Below are 26,644 nucleotides of genomic sequence, written 5' to 3' on the forward strand. Positions count from 1 at the left end.
ATTCTTACTTTCATAACCCTGAACTGGAAATGATGTACAATAGTATCCTAATCACTCACTGTTTAAATAGCATTTATCATAACGTAAAATAAAAATATAAATGCACAGCAGTACATAATTTTATGGCAAAACGCAAGGCTATGTTGTTGTTTATTTACCTGATACAGCTGAACGCACTTATACATAAACGCATACAGCGACGACTGTGACAGGGAAAGACTAATTTGAAAAAGGCGCTGAAATGCTGCCATAATTACACGATGAAAATGTGGTGCTACAGCGAACTTTTTTCACGACATGTTTTCACAACAGCAGCCGACATACATTTTTGGTGCTAAATGCAAGTGTTTGTTCACTACCGGGACGTATATACTCGTAAGTAGAACGTTTAACTGTGTTATTTCCTGTACCTATGGACGTTTTCCTCGGCCGATGTGTAGGTTGGTGATACATTTTTAGTTACCAAGGCAACGAGAAAGCTTGTTTTGACCGTGGCAATAATCGTACGCGCGTTATGAAGTTACACAGAGTTACGACGTACGCTGGTGAAAATGATTTTACACCTCGTGTCTACAGGTGTAAAGATTCCATTAAAAACTTGAAAATAAAGTGAGTTAAAAATTAGCTAGCTTTGTAAGAATAACGTATTTGGAAAATTATTCAATTAACGGATTTAATAGACAACAATATTAATTTAAAACGAATACAACTGCAAATAGACAAGAGAAATGGTTCAAATGGCTCTGAGCACTATGGGACTTTACTGCTGTGGTCATGAGTCCCCTAGAACTTAGAACTACTTAAACCTAACTAACCTAAGGACATCACACACATCCATGCCCGAGGCAGGATTCGAACCTGCGACCGTAGCGGTCGCGCGGTTCCAAACTGTAGCGCCTAGAACCGCTCTGCCACTTCGGCCGGCCAAGAGAAAAGTATCCCCGTCACTGTTAGGCCTTGCAACTACGGGAAATTATTTTGGCCACGTTCTCATTCTTCTGTAAAGCTAGTATAACAAGTTTAATGACAGTGTCATCAATTTATAACCAGTCTGTAAATTTCTGTTGGATTTTCGCTGAAGTGATACGTGTGAATTAACACGTAGGCCTATTCACAATGTGCGTATAAATCACAATAATTGAGCTAGATCCCATGCCCTGATTATGAATTACTGGTACCTATTGCAGGATCGTGATATTTCTCAGTGGTTATAAACTACAATGATCCTGAAAGCTCAATAACCCGCAAAACCTTCTAGGTATATAGAACTCATACATACTGCTTATAAAAACCCAAATGCCCTTCCATGTACATGTTACAAACTGTCAAGTACAATAAACAATAACAAAATCATTACAGTGAAATGAGAACACACACAAAAATTTTGTAAATACTGACCTACAACTGACTCAGTTATTTTTCAATGCAATGTCATTAATTAACCCCAAATATGTCATACTCAAGCTGAAAACATTTAATATATTTTACACATTTAATGCTGCAAAGCTGCCCCACTACGAGAGTTGAGTGCATATTTGAGGAACTCTCTCATTTAATTACGTTCATTAATGTGAAATGTGTTTTTTGTCTCATAATGTACAAAATTTCAGAACCCATGTCTGGTGTACAGGAGATATGTCAAGGTAACAATTCACTTATTTGAAATTTTGTCACACTTACTGTATTATTTTGTGAAGAATTTACTTATTTATTAAATTTGTCAAAGCTATGTACTGAGGAGTCTGAGCACACAATTTTAAGTGATGTGATGTGAGTTGAGTGTAAAGTTTTCTTTATTTGTTGTGTTGTATGACTGTTCATTTTTTTTAAAAAAAAGGTCAGCTGTGCTGCATAGGAAGAGAATCACCTCAAAGATATGTTGAGGGGTCAGTTAGTAGCACTGAACAATTCTGCAATGACACCAACCTGCTCTGACTGGGACACAGTAAAATACAGAGTGCCACAGGGCTTGGTGCTGGGTCCCTTACTCTCCCTCACCCTCGTCAATGATCTGCTATGCTATATGACACAAAAGGCACACCTCACCTTGTTTGCTGATGACACTACCATTATGATTGTCTGAAAACCCAATTTCAGTATAGAGAACACTGTGACCACTGTATTGAAAGAATCTCTAGATTGGTTCACTTCAAATGACCTGTCACTCAATGTGAACAAAACTCAATTCATATAGTTTCAGACAGCAAATAAATAAAACAATTAAATTACAAATTTGAAAAATTGAAATAAAATGTGGTGAGAAAGAAATACTGGGAATTGAGTCTTCCAAATACCTGGGATTACACATAAACAACAATATAAACAGGTCAGTTCACATCAACGACCCATGTAAAAGACTGAATTCAGCAGCATTCGCCATTCACTCAGTTTTATCTGTTTGTGACTTGGAAACAAAGCTGCATACCTAGGATTTTTCCATTCACTTATGACATATGGCATCATAGTTTGGAGTAACCAGTCATGAGCAAACAAAGTCTTTATTGCACAAAAAAGAGTCATCAGGATTATGGCTAGAGTGCATCCCAGATGCTCTTGCAGGAACATATTCAAACAGCTTGGAATCATCATTATGCCATCCCTGTACATTTTTTCACTAATGTGCTTTGTTAACAATAATTATACCATTTCCAAAAAAACAGTGAATGTAATGACCACAATACAAAAAGTAAACATGATCTACACAAAGATATAAAAAAATCTCAACATGATACAGAAAGGAGTAAATTATACAAGCATAAAAATATACAACTAACTTCCATTTTATGTTAAATCAGTCATTGGGGGAATGACTAAATCCAAAAAACAGCTGAAACTTTATCTTTTGAATAGTTTTCTTTACAGGAATTTTGTGGCAATGCATAATAATTAGTACAATTTATTTAATTTTAAGCATTTATATAAGAACTGATTATGTAGCTCTGGCTTATCAATTGTATTAGGATGTAAGAGTTATAATTAGTTTGTGTAATCATTATTACTACTGTGGTTATCACGTATGGCTGATTGGTCATAACACTGGCTCTTAGTGTCTTGGAAAAGAAGCAGAGTGGTTGGGTGGAATCAGCGGTGTGCTATTTTAAAACTGCGCCCCCAGCTGAGTCGCTGGCATCAGTAGTGATTGAGAGAAGGGCATCAGGATCAGGGTGAGTGAGTGTGACAGCCTTGGCAAGGGCAGTTTAAGGTTTCCAAATGCATTGAGCACGGGTAGAACCTTGAGGCACTCCATTACAGTAATTTTGGATTTGAAAGACTCACTGTTTGTTTTAAGCAAGACAAATTGTTTTCTACTGCCCATATATGATTTTATTAGCTCATAGCCTGTTCCTTTGATACCCAGGTTCCACAGCTTGTAAAATAATATGGTCATGTTGACACAATCAAAGGCTTTTTCTAGATGAATGAACATTCCAGTAACATACTCCTTGTTCTCTATGACAGATATCATTTTGTCAGTAATTGTGCTGCAGCTACTGAAGTTGACTTGTTTTTAATGAAGCCATTCTGATTTTCTAATATTAAATTGTGTTGACTTAGGAGTGTCATTAGTCTGCAAATAACTTACTCAGCTACCTTAGAAAATGTTGGTAAGATTGAGATGGGGCAGTAGTTTTCAGTTTTCAATTTATCATCCGTTTGTGAATTGATATTACTTGTGCTATCTTTAGACTATCTGGGAAACAACCTGATGCAATTACAGTGAAAATGTTTTGTGTGGTCTAGACTTAAAAAACGCAAAATTGAGGAAAACGCAGAATCAAGGAAAATATTAAAACCCCAAAAATATGAGCAAAAACACATGTAATTGGCATATATGATTAAAAATCTCAATCCTGTCCAATATTTTGTATAAAATCTATCTAAGTGAAGGAAATTAAATGTACAATACAATACAATTTGTGATAATTAATTTCATCTGTTCATAAAAAATCACAGCAATTAAAAACTTGTCAAAAAATTTTATTGGTGTCTAGGTACAATATAATTGGGCTATTTTCCGTCATGCTATGACCACAAATTATACATTCAAAACATATGTTTTTAAGAGATCATCCATTGTGCTCACCCAGAAAAGAACAAAAACTGGTGAACATGTTGATTTAAACCAAAAACATCACAGCAGCTAAGTGGTTAAACCATATGCATAAATGTGGGCATCTGCTTAATGACAAACTTTGTCACCATTGCAGTCCAGAACACTTCTCGTTGACTGTTGTGTTTTTCCATTACCACTGCAACCTAGCAGTATCATAATTGTGAGGCGACGCTAAATGTTGCAAGTTGTGTTGGCAACACCAATCGTGGATTAAATCAACATCTCATCTCTCTCATGTCTCCCCTCTCCACAGTAGCCTAAAATATTCCTTTAACTTCACCACCACCCACGGTGCAAACCATCTGCCTTTTGACCACTTATAACTCGTTCAGCCACATCAAATGGCAATAGGAAGAAAACAGGATGAAGTCAAGCGAGGCATCGAGTAAGACCTTAGAACTGAGATAAACCTTACTAGGAAAAAATTTAAAATCGAGGAATTTGTGGTATTGATCTTACTGGTTTTTCACAGGCGCTATGAATTATTGAGTAGAATCTTAAAAAATGTAAAATCAGAGAATGTAAAATTGAAGTTCCACTGTACATCATTTACTGCTGTGGTCATGGCATCATATATGTTGTCTATGCATCTTTTCAGTATGTTGATAGACAATCCATCATAGCCTCCTGATTTTGTATTTTTTAATGACCTTATGATGTTTTTTTTTTTGTTTCCATGTGTTTTTGGGTGGGTCCACATTCAGCAAAACACAGTTTTGTTTTTTGTCCGAGACATGTTTCACTGCAGTTGCAGCTTCATCAGTGTTTTTTTTTTATTATTATGGCTTCTTACCACATGGTTTGGTTTTCCTGCTGTATTATGTTTTTACAGTGTATGTGGAAAAACATTATAGAAACTTTTAATGAACACCACGGGGTGTACGGTACGCTTTTCATTGTTGAACGGTTGAAACTGCCTATGTTTAATAACATTATCCTCTTTATGGTACAATGAATTACCACTATCCATTTCCATCCTTATATCTCAGTAAGGCATTCCACACTGTAAATTGCTGTTGTCAACCGCTGGTGCATGTGAGTAAGCACTCTGTGCATTATTTATGTTATTGCTCATTTCCAAGCCAGGAACCAGACTGCTGGATACCAGTCCTTGACTGTCAGCTTGTTTTTCCAGTTCGGTTAGTCTCCGAGCAACATCTTTTTGCCAAACGGGTAAATCCGCTGGTACACGTGACTTTATGTGAGCTAATTGTGCTTGAATTGCGGCAGTGCTGGCATCAGTTTTTGCGCTCAAATCCGCTGTTGCTTTTTCAACAGCTGATTTTTTACTTCGATCTCTGATGAGATTTCACGATCCTTTACAGATAGCCACTCATCAAGCTCTTTTTTGACCTTTAGTGCTTGGGTATCTATGTCTTGATGTGCCCCAATCTCTACATTTTTGACATGACTTGTCAAGTTGTTAACCTCATCTTTAAGGCTAGTGTGAGCTATTTGTAAATTTTGCATCTCACTAGTTAAGTTATGGACTAGATCCGGTATTTCTTTGCATATATCATGCATTTCCACAAATTCGGAATGTATGCTACTCAGTTTTTTCTCTACGTTTTGTTCTCTTTGTTCAAGTTTATGAAGTCGTCACAAAAATTCTGCGAAGGGATCGGCAATAGGTGAAACCACCGGTGTCCCATCCATCCTACCACTTGACTCGCTCCCCTGCACGTGCAGTGGAGTTACACGTCTCATATGTTCCTTACTCTGTGGTGCATTATTTGGTACCTGCAGGGCCTGGACCCCCCTCACCCTCCCCCACTTCAGAAGGTATGTTTTCCGATGCGATGGCATGGGATTAATTTCCATTCTGTACATTGTTTTCTACTTCCTTATCAAGCAAATGATTCTCGTTAGATAAAGATGCTTTGCCTGAACTTCTTTACCCATCATGGATTTAATTTGACACAGCTAGAATTTCAAACACTAACACAAATGTACATATATCCCTTCCAAAATAAAACACACAGAAGCATTCACTACACTCTTAGCACTGGTTACTGCTTTTACCAAGGATTCCTGCATTTGTCCTTGATATTTTGCACAAATTTTTCCAGGGCTCTTGCACTTTAAGCCTTACCTTTTTGTTATACATGTTTTGCTGTTTCAGTTCCTTTTGTTTCCTTTCTCAAGAATATCCTCTTTCTTTTGTCTCAGGGTGTTGGTTGTTGTGCATGAAAATTTTTTCTACATATTCATTAATATCACACAGTGGTTATGTAAGTAAATAAATCACAATCTCTCTCTCTCTCTCTCTCTCTCTCTCTCTCTCTCTCTCTCTCTCACACACACACACACACACACACACACACACACACACACACACAAATTTTTGAGGCCCATGTTGGGCACCAAATGAAGTGGCTCTTCGGGAGACTTGAAAATGGAAATATACCAGTATTATAATTAGCCTCCGTGTATTTGTACTTTAAGAGCATGGACTCAAATATTGAAATTATTGTGGTCTCACCCAATACTCAAAGAGTACTCCTCTTACAATCATATTCAGGTTGTGGTAGTCAAATCCTGGCTCTTGGCGTAAGCTGAAAAGTAAAATCTTAAAACTAATGTTGCTCTCCACTGCGGCTCATTGCTGTTCAAAAAATGTTTGTTAAATGTTAAAGCGGGCGGTCTCTGTGCTTCCACTATGATTTCGCTTGTTAGGTCGACGCGTAATGGCGACCGTTGAAGCAGTGGCCGCTAAAATTGTGGAGCTGTAAATGTCTTAATAAAATTAATTCAATGCAAGGAATGTGACAGAGGGCTCATTGGACATTGAGATAACTCACATTTAAACTTTAACATTCCGTATTAACAAGGTTAACTTTACAAATGCTTACATTATTTTTGTGCTACAAGATGTCTCCCTCCTAATACTAGAAACAAGTGAAGAGAGAGGAAGAGAACAACAATCTAGGAGCATTCTTTCCCTTTATTAATAGCATAGAAGTTACTGCATTAAAAGAGTTTACTCATTGATACAAAGATTAAATTTAAATATTTGCTACAAAACAGGAAAATTTAATGCCGCCTATGCGGTCGATGAAGCACATAAGGTTTGTGTACATGTGTTTTGTCACGAGATACACTTCTTGTTCCAAGCTTTTTTTTTATGTCTTTACAGTACAAATGTTGCTGGGATGGCACAGTATCTTCATGAATTAATGCAAAGTTGTTTTGTTTTCGTTTCACAGTTTTCGGACAACATCAGGGATAGGCTACAACCACGTCTAACGCCCATCCCAACCACTGCTTTCCATGCCTGTCAACTCTTACAACTGCAGTCTGGTTTCTGTACAAGTTGTAAATAACTTTTCATTCAATTTAAGTTCTCTCTGTGACACCTTCAGAATTGCAAAGAATGTATTCCAGTCAAAATTGTCAAAAGCTGTCTCTGAATCTACATGTGCTTTAAACATATATTTGCCTTTCTTGAACCTTTCTTCTAAAATAAGTTGCAGTGTCATTTGTGCCTCAGGTGTTCCTACATTTCTCCTAAGGTGAAACTGATCTTCTTATGTAAATAATTTGTGTTAGGATATTGCCAGCTAGGATGACTTATTAAACTGATAGTTCAGTAATATTCGCAGCTGTCAACTCCTGCTTTCTTTGGGAATAGAATTATTACATTCTTCTTGAAATATGAGTGTATTTTGCCTCTCTTGTATGCCTTGCTGCTCAGTGAACCATGGACATTGCTGAGGTGGAGTGACTTGTGTACCTCAAAGAGACAGATAGCTGTACCATAGGCACAAGCACTGCAGAGGGATATCTGTAAAGAAGTGAGAAATCATGTGGTTCCTGATGAGGGGCAGCAGCACATTCAGTAGTTGCAGGGGGAACAGTCAGGATGATTGACTGATGAGCCCTTGAAACATTAGCAAACATTTCTGTGTGTGCTGGTGCTGTCAAGGGCTGAAATAGAGGAAAAACTGCAGCTGTTATTTTTACCAAGGCCATGCAGCACTATTTTATGGCCAAATGGAGGCATCTTCGTGCACAAAATAGTGCAGAGGTAAAATACACCTCCACACACAAAAATATCTCCAGGAAAAACAAAATTGTCAGTCTACTTGTCACAGTGTGGAAAGTTGAGTTCCTGGGTTTGATATGTAGTATAGAGAATTAAAAAGAGGAATAGATATGTTGAAGTTAGATGTAATGGGAATTAGTGAAGTGTGATGGCAGGAAAAACAAGACTTTTGATCAGGTGAGGACAGGGTTAAAAATACATTATCAAATATGGTTTTTTCCGGAGCAGGTCTGATAATGAGTAAGAAAATAGAATGCAGTTAAGCTTCCATGAACAGCATAGTAAACTCATTATTGTACACAAGATAGACACAAACCAACACCCACTACAATATTACAAGTTTGTATACCAACAGCCTCTGCACTTGATGAAGACATTGAAATAATGTATGATGAGATTCAAAAAAATTTCATATTGTTGAGGGAGAGAATTGTTATGAAGGACTGGAATTTAATAGCAGAAAAGAAAGAGAAGGAAATATAGTAAGAGAACTCTAGGTAAGGAATAAAAGCAGAAGCCACCCGGTAGAATCATGTACAGAGTAAGATATAATCTTCACTAATATTTGGTTTAAAAATCATGAAAGAAGGTTGTACACAGGGAAGAAATTTGGAGACACAGGAATGTTTTAAAATAGGTTACATCATGGTATGACAGAGGTTTTAAAACCAGATTTTAAACTGCAGAACATTTTCATGGACAAATGTGGACTCTGACCATAATTTATTGGTTTTGAACTGCAGAGTAAAGCTGAATAAATTTCAGAGAAGTTGGAAATTAAGAAGATGAGACCTGAATAAGTTGATTACAGAAAAGTTGGAAATCAAGAAGATGGGACCTGAATAAGTTGAAAGAAGCAGAGGTTGTTGAGAGTTTCAAATGGAGAATAGACAGTGATTTACTCAATTACTCAAGAAGGGGGGGGGGGGGGGGGAACAGAAGACAGATGGCTATCCTTGAGAGAGGAAATATTGAAGACAGTAGTGGATCATATAGGCAAAAAGAAAAAAGCTCATTCGAATCCCTTGGACAATGCACGAGCTTTTGAACTTAATTGATAAAGGTATAAAATACAAAAATGCAGCAACTGATATTAGCAAAAGGGAGTACAGACAACTAAAAAGTTGGATTGACAGAAAGTGCAAGAGCATGATGAGTTCATTCATGCACAACAGTCAAAGGATTAATGAGATACTTGGGAGAACAAGCCATGACAAAACTATTCCATGTGATGTGCAAAAAATGTGAGACAGCCAAAATACTTTCAGAACTGGGGAGGAGTGTAATGATTCCAATGTCAAAGAAGGCACATGCTGAACATTGTGAATACTAAATAACTATCAGTTAAATAAATCAAATACTGGCATGAATAATTTACAGGAGAATGGAAAAACTGATATAAGCCGACCTTGGGGAAGATCAGTATCAGTTTGGGTTCTGGAGCAATGTAGGGACATGGGAGGCAATACTGGCCTTCTTCAGTGGTAGAGTCAAGAAAGGTAAACTTATGTTTGTTGCATTTGTAGATTTAAATAACGATTTTGACAATGTTGACTAGAATAGAAATTCCAGGCAGGAGAAGACAGATTGCTACGTACCATAAAGAAGACACGTTAAGTTGCAGACAGGCGCAATTAAAAGACACTTGAATTATTTATTGCCCTCTGCCAATACACTTGCCCATCCTTCCCCTCTCTCCTTCTTTTGTGTTCCTTTTACCCCCACCTCCATGCCCCATAACCTCCTGATACTGTGCTTGTTGTCGTTTTAGTCCCTGCACACACTACCAGACAGCATTCCTGTCTCTGCCCCCAACCATGCACTACTATCCCTTCCCCATCCCTGCTGCCTCCAGACTGCTACTTGCATTCCATGTGATAGTCGCATTCAGGCTTGAGATGCTGGAGTTAGTGGTCACATATATGCAAGATGTGTGCTTGCTTGTGTGTGTGAATGGTGTGGGTTTCTCTTTTGCTGATGAAGGCCATGGCCAAAAGCTTTATGTAAATGTCTTATAATTGTTCTCTCTCCAACTTAACGTGTCTTCTTTATGGTAAGTAGTGATCTGTTGTTTCCTACATTGTTGATGAGAATAGACTCTGAAGTAGCAGCTAGCAGGAGTAAAAGGCAGGAAGCAAAAGTTATTTACAACTTGTACAGAAACCAGATTGCAGTTATGAGTTGAAGGATGTGAGAGGGAAGCAGTGATCGAGAAGGTTGTGTGTCATGGTTGTAACTGAATGTAATGGATGATGTTCTGAAAACATGTTATAAGATGAAAATCAACCACAGTAAAACAACTGTAACGGAATGCAATCAAATTAAATCACACAATGCTGGAGGAATGACATTAGAAAATGAGACACTATAAGTGTCTTTAAAATGACTGATGATGCTCCAAAGTAGAAAGGATGTAAAATGCAAACTGGCTGTAGCACAGAATAGAACTTTTGAAATGTGATGCTACAGAAGAATGCTGAAGATTAGATGAGTAGATTGAGTAGCTAATGAGAGGTACTGAATAGACTTGGGTGGAAAGAAATATATGCCACAGGTTGACTAAAAGAAGGGGTCAGTGGATACATTCCTCCCCATCCAACAACAATGTACCTACCCCCAGATACACAGTGGATACATTCCTCCCCATCCAGCAACAATGTACCTACCCCCAGACCACACAGAAGCATCCCCCTTGTCACCCAATATTATCCTGGCCTCGAAAACATCAACAAATTACTCCGCCAGGGATATGACTTTCTCAAGTCAACCCCTGAAATGAGATCATCCCTTGACAAAATTCTCCCCACACCACCCAGAGTTGCCTTTCGTTGCCCCCCTAACCTCCGTAACATCCTTGTTAAATCCTACAATATTCCCAGACTACCTTCTCCACCCAGCGGTTCCTACCCCTGTAACCGACCCCGCTGCAAAACCTGCCCCATGCAGCCCCCCACAACCACCTACTCCAGCCCCGCTACTGGTAAAACATACACAATTCAAGGCAGGGCCACGTGTGAAACTACACATGTCATTTATCAACTGACATGCCTGCACTGCACAGCCTTTTACATCGGCATGACAACAACTAAACTGGCTGAGCGCATGAACGGACACAGACGAACTGTCCGCCTAGGAGATGCCCAATACCCAGTAGCGGAGCATGCCCTCCAGCATAATTCTAGGGACCTAGGAACCTGCTACACCGTATGTGCCATTTGGCTTCTCCCACCCAACACCAGTCCCTCTGAACTGCGGAGATGGGAACTTGCACTCCAACACATCCTTTCATCCCGCCATCCCCCTGGACTGAACCTACGTTAAACAACCTCAGTCCCATTTACTCTTCAGTCTTCTCCTCTTTCCCTTTCCCCTTTAGCCATTCACGCATCTTTTCATCCTACATAGTTGTGTTTATCTTTATACTATATACCTCTTTACTTCTGTATGCATCCTCTTTGGTTTGAAGCTGGCACAGTACTTACAGTAGAATATCTTTGGCTTCCCTCTGACAACCATGCCTCCATCCTTGCTACCCTCCCTATTTTCCTTTCCCTGTTGCTCCATAACCTGGGTTGTGAGTAACTGAATCTCCTTTCCCTTCTTCCCTTTCTTTCCCCTCTCTCCTCCCCGATGAAGGAACATTTGTTCCGAAAGCTAGGAACGTAAATTTTCGGTTCTGTTTTATGTGTTTTATGTGTATCTATCGGCTGTACTGAGCTGAAGTAAGTACTGGCCAGCCCCTCTGTCTCTTTGTTATTGCTAAGGAATTCTATATTCTGAACTCCACAGTATTAAAAGTGTGCCGAGAATAGCAAATTTCAGGCATTACCTCTCACCACTGACAGTGCAGTGGCCAATGACCTTCACTTAACGACTGAGAGCATTGGTATTTGCGTAGAGTTGTCAGTGCTAAAAGACAAGCAGCACTGTGTGAAATAAACTTAGAAATCAGTGTGGAATGTAAAACAAACATATCCATTAGGACAGGCAGCGAAATTTGGCATTAATGGGCTATGGCAGCAGACAACCGACATGACTGCCTTCGCTAACACAATGACATCACCTGCTCCGCCACTCGTCAGCTCATGACCATATTGGTTGGACAATAGATGATTGGAAAACTGTGGCCTGGTCAGATGAGCCCTGATTTCAGCTGCTAAGAGCTGTTGGTAGGGTTCGAGTGTAACATAGACCCCACGAAGCCATGGACCAAAGTTGCACTGTGCAAGCTGGTGGTGGCTCCATAATAGTGTGGGCTGTGTTTACATGGAATGGACTGGATCCTCTGGTGCAATTGAACTGATGGAAAAAAGGGAAATGAGCATTTGGCGTCATTGGCTGGGAGGCCCCTTACGGGGCAGGTCCAGCCACCTTGGTGCAGGTCTTATTACATTCGACGCGACATTGGGCGACCTGTGCACCGGATTGGGATGAAATGATGATAAAGACAACACAACACCCAGTCCCTGAGTGGAAAAAATCCCCGACCCAGCTGGGAATTGAACCCAGGCCCCTGAGGACAGTAGTCTGTCACGCTGACCATTTTTTTTTTTCTTCCCCTTCAGGTTCTGCCCATGAACAAAAATTAAATATACCTCTGAACATTTTATCAAAAAAATAAAAGGAGAAAGGAAAGGGTACAATACTTTATTATATTTTACCATTCAGCTATCGGGGCGGACAACTGAACTGATGATTGACTGGAAATGGTCATGTTTGGTTACTTGAAGACCATTTACTGCAAACAACAATGGAATTTTTATGGAAGACAATGTGCCCTGTCACTGGGCCACAATTGTTCGCTGTTGGTTTGAAGAACATTCTGTACAATTCAAGCGAATTATTTAGCCACACAGTTCACCCTACGTGAATCCCATTGAACATTCGTGGGACATAATTGAGAGGTCAGTTTGTGCACAAAATCTTGCACCAGCCACACTTTTGCAATTATTGGTGCCTATAGAGGTAGCTTGGCTCAGCATTTTTGCAGGGAACTTCCAATGACTTATTGAGTATGTCATGACAAGTTGCTGCACTACACCAGGAAAATGGGGGTCCAACGCAATATTAGGATGTATTCCATAAGTTTTGCCACCTCAGTGTATAAGAATAGCAACCACATATGACATGCACACCAAGTGATAGTTTTGTCATCGCTGGTGCTCTCGCAGTGATCTCATTAATTATGGGAGAATGTCGTCTACTCTAGGGGGGCTTGTTTCAACTTACATCTTTCAGTGATTCGTCATATTCATCTCATTGTATCATATCTCCCAACACATCTTCATCTACTTCCTCTTCCATTTTTCTAATATTGTCTTCCAGTTTATTTCCGTTACGTAGCCCTTCTGTATGCCCCTTCCATTTTTCGGTTTTCCTTTCTTTGCTTGGTATTGGTGTGCCATTGGAGCTATTGTTAATCAAACAGGTGCTTCTTTTTTCTCCAAAGGTCTTCTTAACTTCTCTGCAAATTACATCTGTATTCCCCCTAGTCATGCATACTTCTAAATCCTTGTGTAATTTGTCCAGCCATTCCTGTTTTGGCCTTTTGAATTTCCTGTCAAGCTAATTTTTTAGAGGTCTTTATTCCCTTTTGCCTGTTTCATTTGCTGCTTTTTTATATTTTTTCCTTTTTTGTTGAATGTTTGACTGTAACAAAAACATGACCTCCTATGAATTATGCACTGAGTTTTTGTCTGAATTTTCAAAGCCCAATGAAGAGAGGCAAATGGACAAGTGGGATAACAAATTGACCTGCTTGAGGTCTAGTTTTACTAACAAATATTTAATTTTCTTGAAGAAAGTGACAGTAATTGAGAAAAACTTATTAGTGATATCGGAAATTGAAATATTTTGTGAACAGCTGCTGCTGCCGTCAGTGCTCTTATGTTGAAGTGTATGTTGGTACCATCTGCTGTAAGCAATGATGGGAAGCTAAGACGGTGGAACAGCTCATCTGTATAACCAATAACAGTGTTTTTGCTTGTCACGGTAGAAACAAATATTGCATTTTTAACATAACATCCTGTAACATAATACATATCATAGTGCAATGGAAATGGAGTTCCACAGGAATACACTAATACACAGGAGCACATAATGAGTTATTTACTACAAGTGGTGTCATTATTATATTCTTACAGATGTGGTCTGTGTATACAACTATGTAAGTCTTTATTTTTATATTAGGCCTTTCACTTCTTTGTATTTATGAAACATTACGTATTATGGGCTATTAATGATGCTTCATAAATAAAAGGAAGCAAAATGTGTATGGTGGAAAAAAAGAAACAAAACCTGCCTTTTATTTAGTTACATAGGTAGATAGCAAGTGCCGTTAATACTGCTTAGTATGTGCAACCATTTTGGGATCCAAATGTCACTTTGTGATTAATAGTAAAATGTTTGAATCCTTCATCATTCGAACTCTTGTATGACCTAAGACAGCCAGAAATTGCTGCCTTTCCTGCAAGGATGTACTTTTTGGTAATACTGAGTGTCACCTTTTTTGTAAGGCTGGGAACACCTTTGAAGAAACACTTGGGGGGGTTCCTCTTCCAATTCCTCCAAAAATCACCTTCCTACACCCCACCCCCAATCAAAGTTACTCCTTCCAAATATATTCTTGCTGATGTCCACTACAATAATGCCATTGTCACCAAGTTTCTCGCTTTCCTTAGAATACATTTCAATACACACTTCTCTACAGAAGCTTTTCCAATCTACAACTGCTTTCTCACATAATTGTAGTTCAACAGCAATAAAAAAGTTTTTTCACCTTTTCATCCAGAGTAAAGTTAACTGCAGAATTTTTGTGCAACACAATTTATTTCCCTCAAACCAAAATTTTTGCTAATGCTGCAACTTACTCTGTGATCAGTTTTTTTGCAGCTCCACTGGACCACACTCCATCTGTACTTTCATAAAAGAAATAAGGCTCATATCCATACCATATTTTGGACATTTTCTACCAATGGTTTTAAGTCTGTGAGACATACCAGGTAACAAAGTTGCCATTGTGTTCCATAAGTACAGGGTTCCTGTAATGAACTCATTCAGAGGCCATGGTACAAAAGACAATGGAGCAAAATCAAATTATCTGCACTTTTTCCAAGCTGAAGTCACCTGTTTTGGTATTTCTCATTGGCTATTTACAAGATCACCAAATGCATCATTAACATCTACGGAATTTTTGTTGGGAACTAAGGGTTACTTTACAGAATATGTTGCATTTTTCATTGACACCATGTAGGTTGTGTATGTCCTTCCAGTCCCTAATAAAATTTATTTTTCGTTTATTAGCTTTACAGTTTACCTGAATCTATTTACACAATTTGTTTGCAATCTCAGTATGTCTATAGACAGCAACATTGCCAACGGCAGCACTGCTGATTATCTTAATTCCTGTTATAAATTGTATAAGGAAGAGTTAAATTACACAAAATGACAAGGGATGATTTGCCCTGAACATTTGAATTATAATGTCCTCTTAATACTATGGTACTGGTGCATTATTCGATTTATAAGTTAAAAACTTTACTAATGCATGTAATTGGTTTATAAATAATTCAGAATCAGCAGTTGGACCAAGAATATCGTGACTATCACTACGAACTAACCATTAATTTTACTTCTACAACACAAGCTTCAAAATGTGATCAATGCCAGATTGGAGGGTATATTTTGTATTACTTCTTAATATAAATGGCAATAGTGGCCTGAGTTTCATTTCTCACAGTGGTTCATGGTTCCTGGATAATTACAAATTTTTAAATTAAGTTCTTACTCAATGTGGGCAAAGTGAAATGAAACAAAACAACCATGCTCTTATTGACCCCTGCTCAATAGTCTTGGTATTCTGACTTTGGCCCCTCAATATACATATATTCTTTACTATTGTTTCTTGTTAACAATATCAGCGTATTCCCAAGAATTATCAGCTTTCACTCGGTTGATACTATGCAGAATTCCAATCTGCAGTTGGATCGCTCTTCCTTGACTTTTGTGCAGAAAGGTGTGCAGCATACTGCTGCATCCACTTTCAATAAGCTACCAAAAGAATGCAAAAATCTTAGCAGTAATCCACGTGCTTTCAAATCAAAACTGAAGAGTTTCCTCATGGGTCACTCATTCTATTCTGTCACGGAGTTCCTTGAAAATTTAAGCTGAGTGCTATGTTATATTGTTGAGTGCATTAACATAAACTAATTTTTGGCTTGTTTTTTTGGCTTCATAAACATTTATTTTATCTGTTATTACTTTCATGTTGTAATTTCACGTACTGACGCGTTCCATGACCTTAGAGATCTGCTCCTAAATTTGGTCCTGCAGAACTAGACGAGTAATATAAAAAAAAAAACTAAATAAATGAGTCAAAGCCATAAAAAATGAGATCAACAGGAAGGGCAAAATGGCTAATCAAGAATAGCTAAAAAACAAATGTGAAGATATGTAAGCATATATCACAAGGGGTAAGATAGATACTGCCCACAGGAAAGTTAGAGAGACCTTTGGAGAAAAGAGAACCACCTGTATGAATATCAAGAGCTCAGATGTAAAAACAGTCCTGAGGAAAGAAGGGAAAACTGAAAGGTGGAGGGAGTATATAGAGGGTCTGTGTAAGGAATATGTACTTGAGGGCAGTATTATAGAAAGATTAAATTATGCTCTGTGCAAAATTCCACCACATGGCTTCCTATTTCATTCCTTTTCCCCAGTCCATACTCATCTACTTTTCCTTCTCTTCCTTTTCCTACTATCATATTCCAGCCACCCATGAGTATTAAATTTTTTGCTCGCTTAACTATTTGAAAAATTTCTTTTATCTCATCATATATTTCCTCAATCTGCACCGCATCTGTGGAACCAGTTGGCACATAAACTTGTACTACTGTGGTGGGCATGGTCTTTATGTCTATCTTGGCCACAATAATGTGTTCACTCTGCTGTTCATACTAGCTTCTCTGCATTCAGTTTTTTACTCATTGTTAAAGCTACCCCTGCATTACCCGTATTTGATTTTGTATTTGTAACCAGAAGTCCTGTTCCTCCTGCCACTGAACTAAAGTCTTTTCAGCCTATCCATTTCCCTTTTTAAATTTTCTAACCTACCTGCCCGATTAAGGGATCGGTTATTCCACACTCTAATCTGTAGAACACCAGTTTAGTTTCACTTGATAACGATGTCCTCCTGAGTAGTCCCAGCCCAGGGATCTGAATGGGGGACTATTTTATCTCTGGAATATTGTACCCAAGAGGATGCCATCATCATTAAACTACACAGTAGAGCTGCATGTCCTCGAGAAAAATAATGGCTATAGTTTCCCCTTGCTTTCAGCCGTTTGCAGTAACAGCACAGCAAGGCAGTTTTGGTTGATGTTACAAGGCCAGATCAGTCAATCATCCAGACTGTTGCCCACGCAGCTACTGAAAAGGCTGCTGCCCCCGTTCGGGAACCACACATTTGTCTGGCCTCTCAACAGATACCCCTCCATTGTGGTTGCACCTGCAGTACGACTATGTGTATCGCTGAACCTTGCAAGCCTCCCCACCAGTGGCAAGGCCCATGGTTCATGGGGGTAGGCATTGACCTGTAGAAAAGGGATTAGTATGGCATTCATGTCTTTCCAACATGTGTGCAGTAAATGTGAACCATGATGACGTTATTGTAAAATGTATCCAAACAGGACCAACATGTTGTTATTCTTTTCGTGGCTTCCGAAGAATGAACAGTGGTAGACATCCGTGGAATGTCAGATCCCTTAAAGGGCAGGTAGGTTAGAAAATTTAAAAAGGGAAATGGATAGGTTAAAGTTAGATATAGTGGGAATTAGTGAAGTTCGGTGGCAGGAGGAACAAGACTTCTGGTCAGGTGACTACAGGGTTATAAACACAAAGTCAAATAGGGGTAATGCAGGAGTAGGTTTAATAATGAATAGGAAAATAGGAATACGGGTAAGGTACTACAAACAGCATAGTGAACGCATTATTGTGCCCAAGATAGATACGAAGCCCATGCCTACTACAGTAGTACAAGTTTATATGCCAACTAGCTCTGCAGATGACGAAGAAATTGAAGAAATGTATGATGAAATAAAAGAAATTATTTAGATAGTGAAGGGAGACGAAAATTTAATAGTCACGGGTGACTGGAATTCGAGTGTAGGAAAAGGGAGAGAAGGAAACGTAGTAGGTGAATATGGATTGGGGCTAAGAAATGAAAGAGGAAGCCGCCTGGTAGAATTTTGCACAGAGCACAACTTAATCATAGCTAACACTTGGTTTAAGAATCATGATAGAAGGTTGTATACATGGAAGAACCCTGGAGATTCTAAAAGGTATCAGATAGATTATATAATGGTAAGACAGAGATTTAGGAACCAGGTTTTAAATTGTAAGACATTTCCAGGGGCAGATGTGGACTCTGACCACAATCTATTGGTTGTGACCTGTAGATTAAAACTGAAGAAACTGCAAAAAGGTGGGAATTTAAGGAGATGGGACCTGGATAAACTGAAAGAACCAGAGGTTGTACAGAGTTTCAGGGAGAGCGTAAGGGAACAATTGACAGGAATGGGGGAAAGAAATATAGTAGAAGAAGAATGGGTAGCTTTGAGGGATGAAGTAGTGAAGGCAGCAGAGGATCAAGTAGGTAAAAAGATGAGGGCTAGTAGAAATCCTTGGGTAACAGAAGAAATATTGAATTTAATTGATGAAAGGAGAAAATATAAAAATGCAGTAAATGAAGCAGGCAAAAAGGAATATAAACGTCTCAAAAATGAGATCGACAGGAAGTGCAAAATGGCTAAGCAGGGATGGCTAGAGGACAAATGTAGGGATGTAGAGGCTTATCTCACTAGGGGTAAGATAGATACTGCCTACAGGAAAATTAAAGAGACCTTTGGAGATAAGAGAACCACTTGTATGAACATCAAGAGCTCAGATGGAAACCCAGTTCTAAGCAAAGAAGGGAAAGCAGAAAGGTGGAAGGAGTATATAGAGGGTCTATACAAGGGCGATGCACTTGAGGACAATATTATGGAAATGGAAGAGGATGTAGATAAAGATGAAATGGGAGATAAGATACTGCGTGAAGAGTTTGACAGAGCACTGAAAGACCTGAGTCGAAACAAGGCCCCCGGAGTAGACAACATTCCATTGGAACTACTGACGGCCTTGGGAGAGCCAGTCCTGACAAAACTCTACCATCTGGTGAGCAAGATGTATGAAACAGGCGAAATACCATCAGACTTCAAGAAGAATATAATAATTCCAATCCCAAAGAAAGCAGGTGTTGACAGATGTGAAAATTACCGAACAATCAGTTTAATAAGCCACAGCTGCAAAATACTAACACGAATTCTTTACAGACGAATGGAAAAACTAGTAGAAGCCGACCTCGGGGAAGATCAGTTTGGATTCCGTAGAAATACTGGAACACGTGAGGCAATACTGACCTTACGACTTATCTTGGAAGAAAGATTAAGGAAAGGCAAACCTACGTTTCTAGCATTTGTAGACTTAGAGAAAGCTTTTGACAATGTTGACTGGAATACTCTCTTTCAAATTCTAAAGGTGGCAGGGGTAAAATACAGGGAGCGAAAGGCTATTTACAATTTGTACAGAAACCAGATGGCAGTTATAAGAGTTGAGGGACATGAAAGGGAAGCAGCGGTTGGGAAGGGAGTAAGACAGGGTTGTAGCCTCTCCCCGATGTTATTCAATCTGTATATTGAGCAAGCAGTAAAGGAAACAAAAGAAAAATTCAGAGTAGGTATTAAAATCCATGGAGAAGAAATAAAAACGTTGAGGTTCGCCGATGACATTGTAATTCTGTCAGAGACAGCAAAGGACTTGGAAGAGCAGATGAACGGAATGGATGGTGTCTTGAAGGGAGGATATAAGATGAACATCAACAAAAACAAAACGAGGATAATGGAATGTAGTCGAATTAAGTCAGGTGATGCTGAGGGAATTAGGTTAGGAAATGAGACACTTAAAGTAGTAAAGGACTTTTGCTATTTGGGGAGCAAAATAACTGATGATGGTCGAAGTAGAGAGGGTGTAAAATGTAGACTGGCAATGGCAAGGAAAGCGTTTCTGAAGAAGAGAAATTTGTTAACATCGAGTATAGATTTAAGTGTCAGGAAGTCATTTCTGAAACTATTTGTATGGAAGTGAAACATGGACGGTAAATAGTTTGGACAAGAAGAGAATAGAAGCTTTCGAAATGTGGTGCTACAGAAGAATGCTGAAGATTAGATGGGTAGATCACATAACTAATGAGGAAGTATTGAATAGGATTGGGGAGAAAAGAAGTTTGTGGCACAACTTGACCAGAAGAAGGGATTGGTTGGTAGGACATGTTCTGAGGCATCAAGGGATCACCAATTTAGTATTGGAGGGCAGCGTGGAGGGTAAAAATCATAGGGGGAGACCAAGAGATGAATACACTAAGCAGATTCAGAAGGATGTAGTTTGCAGTAGGTACTGGGAGATGAAGAAGCTTGCACAGGATAGAGTAGCATGGAGAGCTGCATCAAACCAGTCTCAGGACTGAAGACCACAACAACAACAACATAGACATCCATTGGAGATCGAAGAATTTGTATGAGGCAGCATGGCTTTTGAAAAAAACCACCCTTGTGGGCTGGTGTGCAAAGTTCCATGCTGGTTGCAGTTCGACACAAGCCACCGTTTAGTCTGGGAGGACAGTGGAAGTTATACTATGTCAAGTGGGAGACACTCAAGTATTCACCCTATAGTTCTGATCTCTTCTCATGTGATCTACATGCCTTCACTTCCTTAAAAAAGGCCTTGAAGGGTCAACAATTTCTGTTGGATGAGAATGTGCAGCATGTAGTTACAGACTTCTTCATGCAGCAGGACACAGTGTTTTACTGAATGGGTGTCTTCAAATGGTGTGAGAAAAGAAAGAAAAAGGAAATGAAGAGTATGGTAAAGAAGAAGAAGACGAAAGAAAGAAATATCCATTAGGTAGATGATCCCATAATAACTGCTTGAACATAAAAGGCGCCATACTGCTATAGGCCTATGCATCGATAACAGAAATGCCAAGATGCAGAAAAACAGGAAAGTTAATAAAGAGACGCCCAAAAAATATAAATAATTCATAGCAATCTGTCACCAGCACAACATTACACATTTCAGAATAAATCATTAGTAGTATTTCACTATACAAATTGCTAGCTATACCAATAATAGAAATGCCAGTATGCTGCAATAACAGAAACTGGGAAATGGCTGTCTACACAATGCGAGTCATTTGTGCGCTTCTGTCACCACAAGTAAAATTATGTATTTTGTATTAATTAAACAGTATTAGCCTGTCACCATTACAAATATTCCAAAGTTTGGATGTATTCATTAATATGTATTTCAAAGCAAAATCATTTAAGTCATACACGTTAATTGCAGAAATGTCCAGAAGAAATCTTTATTTACGTCATAAACATCAATATTCAGCTACATGCGAATAATTCATATTTTCCATTTATTTGTTCTACAAATGCCTGCCTGCAGTTGGGTGCCACCAACCATACAAGCATAGGCTTAGCCAGCACTAGTGCTCTACTGCAAAGAAGAGCAGCTCATGGATGGCTCATAGGAAAGTTTAGCCCTGCTACCTATGTAAATGATGTGTCGAAAAGTTTGTCCCTTCAAGGCCTAGAAGTTTTGTACATAAAAAGTTGCAGTTGTGTGATATTTAACAGTCAAAAATGTTTCCCTTCAACCAATTACTAAATTCAGGACATAGAGAGCAAAAGATACTAAGCAAGCAGTTTTGAAAATGTATTTATAGAATGACTTAGTGCTTCATACCTCTATATATGACTACTATTTCTCCTGCAGCTGTTGCCACTTAAGAGGTGAAAGTAGGCAATAGTGCTGTTACCTGTCAGGAGCGGTCTTATGCTGACAGCTGTACATCCCAAGCATCACTTGAGGAGGTGCACAAGCCTGGCCAACCACAAGACACCCCGTAAACACAAAAGGCCTTCCAGCAACATTGAAGGCAAAGAGGCATGCAAGAAGGACCGAGGAAGGAAAAGATCATCCAAGAGTGCAGAATTACCTGAAAGAGTATAAAGAAAATCCTTGGCAGAAACTGATGCTTTCCTCATCCAGTATCGTTGTGTTTGTGATCATCAAAAGTTTCCACATCTTTTGGTTTGGTATGCAGATAATAGTAGGATTGGTAAGCTGCTGGCAAGCAACAACATGTCTGTTGACAATGATGTTGATGGAAAATTATGTCCAAGATGCTATCAGTCATTGTTAGATCTGTCATTCCTTCTGAAGCAATATGTGACAAAATGTAGTTGGAAGAAGTACCCTTCATTTTCACTGACTTGTCATTCACAGAAAAGTATCTTCTTGAATTATTCCATGCATTTATCAACATCCAAGAGTACTATGGAGTGATTTTAACTAAGCAAAAACAGGCCATCTGTCACTTCTCGTGAATCGTGGAGGAAGTTTTTGAGCAGCTGCCAAGCAGTCTAATGATTGCTGTTGTCATCATGATCACAGAAAAGTTGCTGTTGATTAGTATCAAGCATAAGTTGAATGTAAGACCAGAAATCATGCAAGTTGCTTTAAATGATCTCAATGAGGACAACTATCTGTATGCCAGTGTCAGTGTCTATAAAAGTTTCTATTCTTATTGATGTTTAAATATATTGTATTTCATCCTTTCTGGGCAAAACTTAAAAAAATTGAAAAACAAGTGGTTAGATGTTTTGGGAAATCATCTGTATCAAAGTGAGAAATAAAACACATCAGAGATTTTTTATTTGGTATGTGTATTCCATAGATCCGTACATGTGTGTGATTCGCCTGGATGTGGAACGTGTCAATACAATTGTACAAATACAAATAATGCTACAGAATAGTAATATAACACAATGATATAGATATTAATAAGTATCACTTTTTCTCATTTACAAGCTGTCATTTAACTAGTATAGCAATTCACAATATAACATTATAACTATAACATTAACACTCTAACGTTAACATAATATTGTATCGTCCATCTAATAACTAAGAGACTAAATACATCTATTATTAAGGGAGGGCATTACTTCTGGAAAAGAATTCATCTAAGGAGTACAGTGGACGGTCAAGCAGGTATTTTTTTAACGTACCTTTGAACAGCATTTCATTTTCTCTTGTACATTTAATATAATTAGGCAATGCATTAAAAGTCTTTATAGCAGCATACTTTACTCCCTTCTGTACAAGTGATAAATTTTTTAGTTCAACATGTAGATCATTTTTACCTCTAGTATTGTGGTTATGGTATGAACAATTTGTTTCATACTGAGCATAGTCTTTATTAACTACATTCATCAGAGAGTATATGTACTGACATGTTGTGTTCAGAATACCTAACTGTGTAAGAAGTTTTCTACATGTGGTTCGTGGAGGAACCCCACACATGATTCTGACTGCTCTCTTCTGAGCAGTTAAGATTTTTTTTGAGGCTGGTGAATTATCCCAGAATATTATTCCGTAACTCATTAATGAGTGAAAGTACCCAAAGTAAGATGATTTTAAAATGTTGATGTCCACAAAATGAGTAATTATTCTTAGAGCAAAAGTTGCTGATGAAAGCCTTTTTAGAGTAAGGGACACATGCTGTTCCCAGTTGAGCCTACTGTCAATGTGAACCCCCAGGAATTTAGTGGATTGCACTTGTTCTAGTTCTTGGTTGTCATGAGCAATTACTATATTTTCTAGAGTTTTATTTTTTGTGTGGAACTGTATGAAATTAGTTTTTTTAATATTAACTGAAAGAGAATTAATTGAAAACCAAGCTGTAACTTCTCTGAGTACATCATTAACATCAGTCTCCAGATCAGCAGTAGACTTACCATCTACGACAATGCTTGTATCATCAACAAACATTGTGAATTCACAATTTTTACTAATGGACAGGTTAAATCATTAACATACAGGGTGATTCAAAAAGAATACCACAACTTTAAAAATGTGTATTTAACCTTCTGTTATACATCATTACAAAGAGTATTTAAAAAGGTTTTTTTTCACTCAAAAACAAGTTCAGAGATGTTCAATATGGCCCCCTCCAGACACTCGAGCAATATCAACCCGATACTCCAACTCATTCCACACTCTCTGTAGCATATCAGGCGTAACAGTTTGGATAGCTGCTGTTATTTCTCGTTTCAAATCATCAATGGTGGCTGGGAGAGGTGGCCGAAACACCATATCCTTAACATACCCCCATAAGAAAAAATCGCAGGGGGTAAGATCAGGGCTTCTTGGAGGCCAGTGATGAAGTGCTCTGTCACGGGCTGCCTGGCGGCTGATCCATCGCCTCGGGTAGTTGACGTTCAGGTAGTTACGGACAGATAAGTGCCAATGTGGTGGCGCTCCATCCTGCTGAAATATGAATTGTTGTGCTTCTTGTTCGAGCTGAGAGAACAGCCAATTCTCTAACATCTCCAGATACTGTAGTCCAGTTACAGTAGCACCTTCGAAGAAAAAGGGACCAAAAACTTTATTGGCTGAAATAGCACAGAAAACGTTCACCTTAGGCGAGTCACGTTCATACTGAGTTGTTTCCCGCGGATTCTCAGTGCCCCACATACAGACATTGTGACGGTTGATTTTCCCGTTAGTGTGGAAAGTTGCTTCATCACTAAACACAATCTTTGAAATGAATGATTCATCTGTTTCCATTTGAGCAAGGATAAAATCACAGAAATCGATTCTTTTAATCTTATCAGCTGCAGACAGTGCTTGAACCAATTTCAGACGATAAAGTTTCATAACTAACCTTTTTCGTAGGACTCTCCATACAGTTGATTGTGGAATTTGCAGCTCTCTGCTAGCTCTGCGAGTCGATTTTCCTGCGCTGCGAACAAATGCTTGCTGGATGCGTGCTACATTTTCATCACTCGTTCTTGGCCGTCCAGAACTTTTCCCTTTGCACAAACACCCATTCTCTGTAAACTGTTTATACCAACATTTAATACACCACCTATCAGGAGGTTTAACACCATACATCGTTCGAAATGCACTCTGAACAACTGTCGTCGATTCACTTCTGCCGTACTCAATAACACAAAAAGCTTTCTGTTGAGCGGTCGCCATCTTAGCATCAACTGACGCTGACGCCTAGTCAACAGCGCCTCAAGCAAACAAATGTACAACTAAATGAAACTTTATAGCTCCCTTAATTCACCAACAGATAGTGCTTAGCTCTGCCTTTTGTCGTTGCAGAGTTTTAAATTCCTAAAGTTGTGGTATTCTTTTTGAATCACCCTGTATATTAAAAACAGCAAGGGTCCAAGGACAGATCCCTGGGGAACTCCATGCTGAATTTTGCGCCATTCAGAATCTACTAGATTAGAAGATCCTTTGTTGCAGCCATTTAGAACCACCTTTTGTTTCCTGTCTTCAAGATAGGATTTTAGCCAGTTACCTATAGGCCCTTTGATTCCGTAATGATATGCCTTCTCCAAGAGTACCTTGTTGTTTACAAAATCAAAGGCCTTGGAAATATCACAGAAGACACCAACTGGTGACTTCTTACTATTAACAGACTCCAAGACATCTTTTGTGAGTGAATATATGGCATGCTCTGTGGAAACCCCTTTTTGAAAACCAAACTGTCTGTGGTTAATAATTTTAAGTTTATCAAGATGTGCCACAATCCTGTTATACACTGCCTTTTCAAGAACCTTTGAAAATGTCTTTAAGAGAGAGGCAGGACGATAATTTTTGACATCTGTAGCATCGCCAGACTTGAAAAGGGGTCTCACAATGGCATATTTCATTCTCTCTCGAACAACTCCCTCATAAAGAGATGTGTTGCAAATGTGAGCAAGTACTACACTTACATCATTACTGCAGGCTTTCAACAGTTTACTAGAGATGTTATCTATACCTGAAGATCCTTTACTTTTCAATGAGTGAATTATTTTTTTTTTATTTCATTAACAGTTATGGGTGTTACATTTATATCATTAAAACATTGTGGGAGGTTAAGTTTCAGAATATCTGATGCTTCCCTTAGGTCACCACTGCAACCTATTTGAGAGGTGACACTTAGAAAGTGGTTGTTAAATGTGTCTGCTATCTGTTTACTATCAGTTATTTCCAAATCGTTAATTTTTAGAACAGCAGTTTTTTCATTGTCAGAGGGTGCAGTACCTGTTTCCCTCTTTATTACATTCCAAATCGTTCTGATTTTATTATTTGAACAGTTAATTTCAGACTGTATGCACATACTAATAGATTTTTAATGACTTTAGTTAAGATTTTGCAGTATGTCCTATAATATTTCATCTGTAGGGGATTATTGGATTGTCTGGATATTATATACAGTTCTCTTTTTCTCAGGCATGATATTTTTATGCCCTTGGTGAGCCATGGTTTTTTGCTTGATTGCCTGTTCTGTAGTCTACAGACCTTTTTTGGAAAGACACTAT

The 26,644-nt window shown here is 38.6% G+C and overlaps 1 protein-coding gene across 1 annotated transcript in view; it reads left to right on the top strand.

Moving 5' to 3' along the window:
* The first annotated feature begins 479 nt into the window (after nt 1-479).
* Nucleotides 480-26,644, top strand: part of LOC124545213 (Meckel syndrome type 1 protein) — a 123,218-nt gene continuing 97,053 nt past the window's right edge. The window contains exon 1 of the mRNA XM_047124081.1: nt 480-609. Within this exon, the coding sequence (XP_046980037.1) occupies nt 515-609 (95 nt within the window). The 5' untranslated portion in view covers nt 480-514. The remainder of the gene's footprint in view (nt 610-26,644) is intronic.

Source organism: Schistocerca americana, chromosome 8 (genome assembly GCF_021461395.2).
Source record: "Schistocerca americana isolate TAMUIC-IGC-003095 chromosome 8, iqSchAmer2.1, whole genome shotgun sequence".
In the NCBI taxonomy this organism is placed as follows: Eukaryota; Metazoa; Arthropoda; class Insecta; order Orthoptera; family Acrididae; genus Schistocerca; species Schistocerca americana.